Source organism: Vigna unguiculata, chromosome 10 (assembly GCF_037176805.1).
Source record: "Vigna unguiculata cultivar grain cowpea cultivar isolate G323 ecotype 2 chromosome 10, ASM3717680v1, whole genome shotgun sequence".
Classification (NCBI taxonomy): Eukaryota; Viridiplantae; Streptophyta; class Magnoliopsida; order Fabales; family Fabaceae; genus Vigna; species Vigna unguiculata.
Window position 1 is genome coordinate 10,132,685 of NC_140801.1, and position 10,099 is coordinate 10,142,783.

General features: G+C 42.5%; 1 protein-coding gene across 1 annotated transcript; it reads left to right on the forward strand.

Annotated features, from left to right (window-relative positions):
• The first annotated feature begins 7,613 nt into the window (after positions 1–7,613).
• On the forward strand, positions 7,614–8,936 carry LOC146882120 (uncharacterized). The gene has a single exon (XM_085667287.1). It carries the CDS (start codon positions 7,614–7,616, stop codon positions 8,934–8,936), a length of 1,323 nt encoding a protein of 440 aa, XP_085523413.1.
• Positions 8,937–10,099: the final 1,163 nt, after the last annotated feature.

The following is a 10,099-nucleotide window of genomic DNA, read 5'->3' on the forward strand; positions in this document are numbered from 1 at the left end:
ATACTTGGATCAAGCCTAATCTCATGGACTAGCAAGAAGCAAGCTTGTGTGGCACTCTCTACAGCTGTGGCTGAGTACATAGTAGCTTAACATGCATGTGCTCAAAGCATATGGTTGAAGCCTCAACTTATAGATTATGGTGTAAAGTTAGAGAAGGTACCTCTTTATTGTGACAATACAAGTGTAATCAACCTAACTAAGAATCCAATTCAGCATTCTAAACCTAAACACATTGAAATAAGGCATCATTTCATAAGAGATCATATTCAAAAAGGTGATATTGAAATCATGTTTGTGAAAATCGAAAATCGATTGGCGGATTTATTCATAAAACCACATGCACGTGATAGATTCAATAAGCTTAGAACTGAATTAGGTATTCTTGACATGAAGAATGTATGTTGATATATGTTTGGCTTGTTAATCTTATTAGATCATGTGTGTGCTGCATTTAAAGTGGTAAAATCTGCATAATTTGAAAACCGCCAGAATTTTAGTCAGCTAAATTTGCAAATTCGACACAAAGATTTCACTTAAACTGTCAAAATTTGCATAATTTGTGTTCTGGAACTGTTTCAATCTGTTAAATCTCACAAAACAGCATATATATTTAATTTAAATTGGTCTAGTATGAATTTCGTGTAATCTGAAATTTTTAGTCAGCTAAAACTGCAAATTTGACACATAGATTTCACTTAAAACTGTCACTGCACCAAAAATCAGTTTTCTGGTACAGTTTTAGTCAACTGACTATGTATTTTCATATGTTAAAATCACTTATGTTGATGTGGATTTGCTTGAATTGTTTTTAACTGATTAACTAGTCAAAGTATGCATCACATGACTGTTTTTGGATTGTAGTAGCAGCATGTAACAGCTATTACATCATCTAAAATCAACTTTTCAGATTGCATTGACCATAAAGTGCTTTAATTACATGATTTTCAATGTGTATGCATTAGATGTGAACTGTTTGTGAGTGGATTGTTCATAAAACACATGGGAAACACATCACTGCTTCTTTGATACATATTCTCTCACATTTAATTGCTATGATTTCCTGTACTGCATTGACAACAAAATATCTGCACAATTTAATTGACTAATTTTGAAAATCAACATGTTGATTCTATAAATATTTGTATAATTGTAAGATCCATGAAAATTAATTAATTAATTACATAATTAATTAATAAATGCGGGTAGTGGGAGCATTTATGGCATTAACTATTGATTGATGTGACGTGAAATAATACTAGCTCAAGTGGTTAAGAGTATTTTATTATGTGAGAGAACTTGGGTTCAAGTCCTATGTATGCCAATTATGTGTTGTGGTTTTATTATTATTTTTAAAAATATGATTGATTATGTGGAGGGATAATGTAACCCTATATTGATAGGAATTTTCACTAAATATGAATTGCTTGAGTGGTTGTGCAATGATTTGATGATGAGCGTGGTATGGGTTTGAACCTTGGTGAACCCAAATTTAACCTCCTTTTTGTTAAAAATTAGTTGTGGCATGAATATGAAGGGTAGAGAAAACCCTAGCAGAAGGGCAGCCAAAAGGGGGGCTGAAAAACCACTAAATAATGGCCTTGAATAGCAACAATTAAAATCACCATTAAACAAGATTCGTTTTTTTTTTTTTGCATTACCCACATTAAGGAGGACCTATAAAAGGTAAATTTGGAGAGAAAAGAAGGGTTTTGGGAGGCTGGTTTTCAGAAAGCTCCGTGAGGTACATAAATTCAAGGTAAAATAGTGAGTTGAGAGTGAATTAGAAGAGGCTAATTGAAGTGGTGATAAGGTAAGATTTAATGATCAAAGGAACCTTTCAATTTCAAAGTTAAGCAAGGAAATTCCAGGTTAGGGGAGCTGAACCCAGATTTTCGTATTGTTGTATATGCACATGATTTTTGATGAATTTAGGACATGAAATTCGTGCCAGATATGATGTTAAATTGTGGGTTGGGTGTCTTGGTGTTATTAATCCAAATTATTACCTAATTATATGAATGTGAGGGGTTCATGCACTGAATATGTTAATTGTGGCTCTAACTCATATTCTTTTGGAGACTATGTGTGGTATACATTGTGTTCATTTGTTTGTGCATGGTTCCCAAATGACTGGTATGAATTGGTATGCAAATTGTGCATCTTTTGTTGGTATCTGGTTGCGTCACAGTTCAAAAGTCTGCAACTCTCGCTCAAGCAAGCCAAGCTAACCTAGGCGAGATTAACAAAGACTTACATTTGTGTCTATTCGAGCATCTCACTCGGGTGGGAAGTTTTGGTTTTGGGCGACAGGCCATCTCGCTTAGGCGAGTGTACCTCGCCTAAGCAAGAAATCGTGGGGGTTCCTTATTTTCCCCTAAGCGTCTCGTTCAGTCGTGAAGTTCTGTTTTGAGCGACAGAGTCTCTCGCCCAGGCGAGCCTTCTCGCATAAGCAAGAAGTTGTGGTATGTTGGGGGTGTTGTTTAACTCGCCGCCTAGGTGAGGTACATCAGCCCTGGGCGAAGGATGGTCTCGCCCAAGCAAGAAGGAGCTCGCTTAAGTGAGAGTTCGTGGACTGCTGTTGTGCAATGTGCTCGCTCAGGAGAATGGATCTAACTTAAGCGAGAGAGGTTGTGGTGTTTAAAGGAAGGCTTTTAGCCTAAGCAAAGAAGAGTATAATGATGCCTTTTCAAGCCAATTGATAATGTTGTACCAGATTGAGTTGGGTTTGATAGTGATGCGGGGTCTACAAGACTTCTAAGATATCTCAAAGGTGGGCTTGCTGGTGTTCCTTGAGTTGTGGGTCAGAACGTATCCTTTGAGTTGTGGCTCGGGATAGAGGTTAAGCACGTGGCATTCTCTAGGTTGTGGCCTGGAATGACATCCCTTGAGTTGTGGCTCGGGATAGCGGATGAACACGAGGAACTCTTGAGTTGTGGCTCGGGTTGGCGAGTGTTGCCAGTGTGAGTGTGCTGGTTGTGGCTAGTACGGATGGGTCCAGATGGATTGCCCTCCTCAATGATTAGTTGACGAGTTTGGTAGTCTTGGGACGTTACGGACTATATTCGTATTGGGAACTCCACATGGCATTACGGTGTGTGATCGGTAGCATGGTTTCCCGCACGTGCTCTATCGGTTGGGCTGATAGGTGTGGCAGCAAGACGCCAGTGTGAGTGTGCTGGTTGTGGCCAGTACGGATGGGTCCAGATGGATTGCCTCCTCAATGATTAGTTGACGAGTTTGGTAGTCTTGGGACGTTACGGACTATGTTCGTATTGGGAACTCCACATGGCATTACGGTGTGTGATCGGTAGCATGGTTTCCCGCACGTGCTCTATCGGTTGTGGCTGATAGGTGTGGCAGCAAGACGCCTTGAGGTACTCACTAGAAGATGTAGAACACTGTTAACATGGTTGTGGCCATGTGGAAGGAAAGGAATGAGTTTCCTTTGATGTAAATTGACATCACATGGTTATGGCCATGTGGAAGGAAAGGATGAGTCTCTTTTAATGTGAGTTGATATCAACATGGTTGTGGCATGGTGGGATGAAGGGAGAGAATTCTTTTTATGTTTTTTTTATAAGTATGTGAATGATATATACATTTATATGTGATTATTATATTAGCTCACCCTATCTACTTGTGTTTGGCGATGATCGTGTACGCGGTACACAGGAGCAGATGATATTACAGGTGGTTCTGGTGAGGCATAGGCTCGGAGCGTGGGCTAGTTGGAAGAATTTTATAAAGTTATCTGATTATGGATTTTTAGATTATAAACTTTCGTTTTGATTATGGACTTGTTATAAAAACAAGTTTTTTATGTAATTGACATACTTTTATTTGGTTTTAAATTTTAAATTTCTCGCGTTTTTGGGAAATGATGCTTTAATATATGAAGCTGATGTAATATTTCTTTACTTTTTATTTAAAATTCGTAATATCTTAACGGGATGTTACAATAAGCATAATGCATTGGCATTCTCATTTGCTAGTAAAAGCCAAACCTACAATTCACCATGCCTAGAACATCACGAACAGCCTTCTCATATGATGAAAGCTCTACCCCACCTACTCCATCCTCTCCCAATGCCATGAATCAAGGAAGGCTTGAAGTGTGGTTTGAAGGCCATGAAGACAGAGTTTAGATGTAAGACCCGGGAAAATTAAATAGTTATTTAATTAATTATTTAATTAGGACGGGTAATGAGAATATTCAAAGTAATAAATGTGGAGAACTATGACGTGGAAAAGTACTAGCTCAAGAGGTTGAGAGTACCTTCTTGTGTGTGAGGACTTGGGTTCAAGTCCTATGTGTGCCACTTGGGTGTTATTTAAATTATGCATTTTTGTGTGTTTATATATTGAATGCGTATGAATGATGATAGATCCTTAAAATTGTGGGATTGATCATGAAACATGTGTTGGTTGAGTGGTGTGGCCTTGGTTTGGTATGTGCATGAGAGTGGGTTCAAACCTTTGTGAGGACTAAATAATTTCTTTTTGCCAAATTTTATTTTTGCATGGAATTTGAAAGGGGCAGCTTAACCTATTCGTTTAAGGGACTGAAAAATCAGATTGGATGATCCACCCAATGGTTATTAGACCCTTTTTAAATAATTTTCGTTTTGGGGAAAGTAAATGAGTGAATAGGTTACCCATAAGCCAAGAGAGAGAGGGAATTAGTGAAAAGAGAGGTGCGGTGGTACGTGGGAGAACTTTGGACAGAAGTTTTGGTGGGTTTAGGATTGAAAACAGAGGGAAAGTAAGGAGAGGAACTAACGTGGGAGTGTGAGCAAGGGCAAGGAGATTTCGATTGGAGTACGCACACATTGATTCGCAAATTGAAGCAAATTCCAGGTTAGGGGAGTTGTTTTTCTTGTCCTTTTAATTGTAATTGAATAACTACGCGATGTCTTTGCTCATTGTATGATCACTGCGTCAATTCTGCACTGTTGTATTGAGGTTTCTGGATTTTTCCAGAAACCGCCTGGCGGTTCATCCCGTACCGCCAGGCGGCTCATCAGGTTTGTTGTGTTGTTCTTGTTTTGGCATGATCCGCCTGGCGGCGATGAATTTCTGCCAGGCGGCGCGACACTGTTCGCGTTCTATCTTCGTGATTTGTGATACTGTATGTATGAGAACCATTATGGGTTCTGAAATTGATTCATATAGCTTTCATTGGATACCTTGTTGATTTGAAATCAGTTGAAATTTGGGGAATGGTAAAGTCCTAGGTATACTCGTGCATGAATTGAATTAGGTTATTCCCGAGGTTAAAGATCGAGCGGCCTATATGGATTGAGTTAAGGGCAGGAAATTAGTCAATTATATATGTGTTGTTATAGTTTGGAAAATATAAGTAATGGGAATGAGTACTGGAAAGAGGATGGACTCTGTCGTAGGTATGAATAAGCCTAGTTTATGCAGGTACTGATGATCCGCCTGGCGGCCAACAAGGCGCCGCCAGGCGATAGCGCGGGCAGGGGCTGTTTTGCGGGATTTTGGAAATAGAAACTGAAGGGAATTTGGAGTGTGTGAGGTTTACGATAATTTGGTAATGTGGAAAGGGACGAAATACCATGATGAATAATCGTGAGGATGGTAGCTTATGATGTTAGATGGATTATCTAAGGAAGAAAGGGAAAAGGGAAAATTTTAGTTAAGAGATTCTGTTTTGGAAGCATAGTGTTCGTTTATGTGTAATCGGATAGATACTGAATATGACTTATTGATGTTTAGGTAACAATTGAGGATATATGTACTAGGGGATGACCATTGGTCAGGTTATAAATCTCATGCAATTAGAGTTATAGGCACTAGAGAAAAATGTGATAGGGAATGATTATGCATGAGGAATTATGGGGGAAGTATTCTAATGATGCTGAGAGTAAAGCTTTGGCTATTTCAGGGTAGGGTACATGGTAGTGTGAAAGAAGGTGTTGAGCTTTGGACTGTGTTCGTAGATATGAAAGAAGTTGCTTTAATATGTTAATGTCCAGTCACTGTGAAAACTTGAATTGCAGGTTTGGCCATGGTAAAGATTAGGTGCTTGATACTTCGGATAGTTGTGAGACTAACCATAGTAGAAAAAAAACCAGAGGGGTTCTGCTACTGATACGGCGCCTGGCGGCACGGGTAGGTGCGTCAGGCGATGAGACTAGCGTCAGGGGTCCCTGTATCGCTTGGCGCCTGGCGGCACGGTGTGCTCTGCCAGGCGGTGACGAGAAAACAGTGGGGTCTGGGAGGACGCTGGAGCCTGGCGGGAGGTGAATACCGCCAGGCGGTCTGGAACAGTTTCGCCTGGTGGCGTGTGGGCCGGGCCAGGCGGAAACACTGTTGTTCTTTACTTGGTGTGTTGTTTTTGACTGACAATGATGCTTTGCTTGGATCGGGAGATGCTGTGCCATGAGCGGGTAGGTTCATGGATGGTGTGACATGTGATGATATGAGCGTGGAGGTTCATATCAAGTTACTCTCACGTGGGGATACGAGCAGGGAGGTTCGTATGTTCCGTGCTCACGTTGAGAGATGCCACGTGCGGGGAGGTACGGGGGCTGGTGGATCACATGTGTTGGACTACGGGCGGGTAGGTCCGTAGAGCAGGATTACGAGCGGGGAGGTTCGTAGAGGCAGGACCACGAGCGGGCAGGTTCGTGTGAGCATCAGATTCCCGAGTCCAAGGCTAACCAATTGTATGACTTGAAGACTGTTAAGTCTTGGGGTTAGGGTCTTGGCCAAGATTTGTAGATAATGAATAAGATGGGTAAATGATCTATCTTGTGTATGCATGCTTGTTATTTTATTTTCTCAGCTCACCCTTTCTGTTTGTGTGTGGCGATGATCGTGTAATTCGTTACACGGGAGCAGATGTTGATACAGGTGGTGCTGAGGACGCTCAGATGGCGGAGTGAGGGCTAGCATGGGAGTAGTGCTAGGGTTTTACTAAATTGTAATTTATGTTTTAAATGCAAATTTTGGGAACTTGTAACATTTTATGAATTGGTTATGAGTTTTGGCGCGCTATCTTGATAAATTGAAATTTTCCCGCGTTGGGATTTTTATCGAGATGATTATCAATGCAACTATTTATTTAAATATTTATTTTTTTTAAGTAATAATCCCTGGGGATGTTACATTTGGTATCAGAGCAAATGTTTTGATGCGTTTGGGGCAAACTGGGGAGTGAGCTGACGTTTGTTGTGTGAAATTGATTGATGTGTGCTAGATATTAAACATGATAGAATATAATTTAATCTTTAGCTGTTTGATTTTAACAGTTGAATATGTGGCGTGCACAGGCAATGGCAAACAGGAGACGTAGAAATACCGCTGGCGCTGATGAGATTGCTAACGCAATCCACAGGATGGTGGATGCTATGCAGCCTGTGGCAGCACCACCGCGGGCTATGATTCCACCCGTCAGGCCAGTGACGATGGAAGACTTTATGCGTCACAAGCCGGCTAAATTCACTGGGAAAGCCACCCCAGATGAGGCTGACGCATGGCTGCGGGAATGTGAGAAAATATTCAGAGTGATAGAGTGCACAGAGGCGTAGAAGCTGAATTTTGCCACTTTCCTGTTAGTGACTGAAGCCGAGTATTGGTGGATGAGTATGCAGCAACAGATGATAAATAGAGCTGAAGATGTGACTTGGGCTAACTTCAGGACGAGGTTCCTGGAGAAATATTTCCCAGATAGCGCTAAACATGAGCGCGAGGCAGAATTTCTCACTCTACAGCAAGGGAGTCTATCCGTGCAAGACTATGTGGAGAGGTTTGAGTACCTCTCGAGATTCTACTCCCAGACGGTGACGGAGGAATGGCGCTGTAGGAAGTTTGAGGGCGGCCTCAAGCATGAACTGAGGCGTTTCATAGTGCCACTGAGGGTGCGAGAGTTTCCTATCTTGGTGGAGCAGGCCAAGAGTGTGGAGCAGCTGGAGAGGGGACCCAGCCTAGTTAACCGTACACCGAGGAATAGTGCTGAGGGCAGACTTCAGAAGAAGCCCTATAGCAGACCAGTTGCGTCTTCATGGAAACCGAGGTGCTATAACTGTGGGGGTGAACATCTGCAGCGAAATTGTACTATACCCGCCCGCAGCGGAGGCAGTGGCATGGGCACTCGTAAGTGCTATGCCTGTGATCAGCCAAGACACTTTGCCGATAGGTGTCCTAATAGGAAGACTGCACCAGCATCACGACCTCAGCCATCCTCTTCCGACAGGCCGAGAGCCGCAGGCCGGGTTTTTGCCATGACCAGCACAGAGGCCACCCGGTCAGGTAATCTGATTCTGGACCATTGTTTACTTTATGGTAACAGTGTGTTAGTGTTATTTGATTCAGGAGCTTCGCACTCCTTCATATCCCATGATTGTGTGAAGAAATTGGGGTTGTCCACTCGTGACCTCGGATGCGAGTTGATAGTCTCGACACCCGCATCTGGACAGGTTTCAACAAACGTAGCCTGTGTTGGATGCTTGATGGAGGTGGAGGGCAGACGCTTCAAGGTGAATCTAGTCTGTTTTCCTTTGGAGGGATTGGAGGTCATACTGGGAATGGACTGGCTGTCTATCAACCATGTGGTGCTTGATTGTGGACGGCGCAGAATTGTGTTCCCAGAAGCAGAAGGGATAGAGTTGGTAACGTCTGGAGAGGCAGTGAAAGAGATGAAGAGAGGGTCGACGTGTTTTGTGATAGTGGCCCAAGAGAAGAAAATGAGTGCAGAAGAGCAGATCAGTAAGATACCGGTGGTGGATGAATATGCTGATGTATTTCCAGACGAGATACCCGAGTTACCACCCAGCCGGGATATAGATTTCTCAATTGATCTAATCCCTGGAGCGGGTCCAGTGTCGGCAGCGCCATACAGAATGGCACCGGCTGAATTAGCAGAATTGAAGAATCAGATAGAAGACCTACTAGAGAAGAAATTCATCTGACCCAGCGCTTCACCGTGGGGAGCACCGGTGTTATTAGTGAAGAAGAAAGACGGTAGTTCGCGACTATGTGTCGATTATCGGCAGTTGAACAAATTGACGATAAAGAACAAGTACCCACTGCCTAGAATCGATGATTTGCTTGATCAGCTCAGAGGGGCAGGAGTATTCTCTAAGATTGATTTGAGGTCTGGCTATCATCAGATCTTAGTCAAGCCGGAGGATGTCCAGAAGACAGCCTTTAGATCGAGATATGGACATTACGAATATGTCGTGATGCCCTTTGGAGTGACAAACGCCCCAGCTGTCTTCATGGATTATATGAACCGCATCTTCAGACCGTATCTGGACAGATTTGTGGTAGCGTTTATAGATGATATTCTCATCTACTCACAGACTAGAGAGGAGCATGCTGATCATCTGAGAATTGTGCTGGAGGTATTGAGGGAACATCAGCTGTACGGTAAACTGTCCAAATGTGAATTTTGGTTGGACGAGGTGCAGTTTTTGGGACACGTAATTTCTTCACGTGGTATATCAGTGGACCCGAGTAAGATTGAGACGGTGTTGAAATGGGAGAGACCTCAAACTGTAACAGAAGTCAGAAGTTTCTTGGGATTGGCTGGATATTACAGGAGGTTTGTGGAAGGGTTTTCTAAGATGGTGAGTCCATTAACTCAACTCACTAGGAAGGATCAACCCTTCTCATGGACTGATAAATGCGACGAATGCTTTGAAGAGATGAAAAGGAGGTTGACTACCGCTCCGATTTTGATTATTCCAGATACCAGCAAGATGTTTGAGGTATACTGCGATGCATCCTACCAGGGTTTGGGTTGTGTACTAATGCAGGAGAAGAGGCCAGTAGCTTATGCCTCTAGACAGTTGAAGGTGCACGAGAAAAACTACCCTACCCACGATCTAGAGTTGGCTGCTGTAGTGTTCGCTCTTAAAACATGGAGACACTATTTGTATGGCTCCCAATTTCAGGTATTTAGTGATCACAAAAGCCTGAAATATCTGTTCGATAAGAAGGAGCTAAATATGAGACAACGGCGCTGGATGGAATATCTCAAGGATTACGATTTCGAGTTGCTTTACCACCCTGGTAAAGCTAATGTGGTTGCGGATGCCTTGAGTCGGAAACGGATGCACATCTCAGCTAT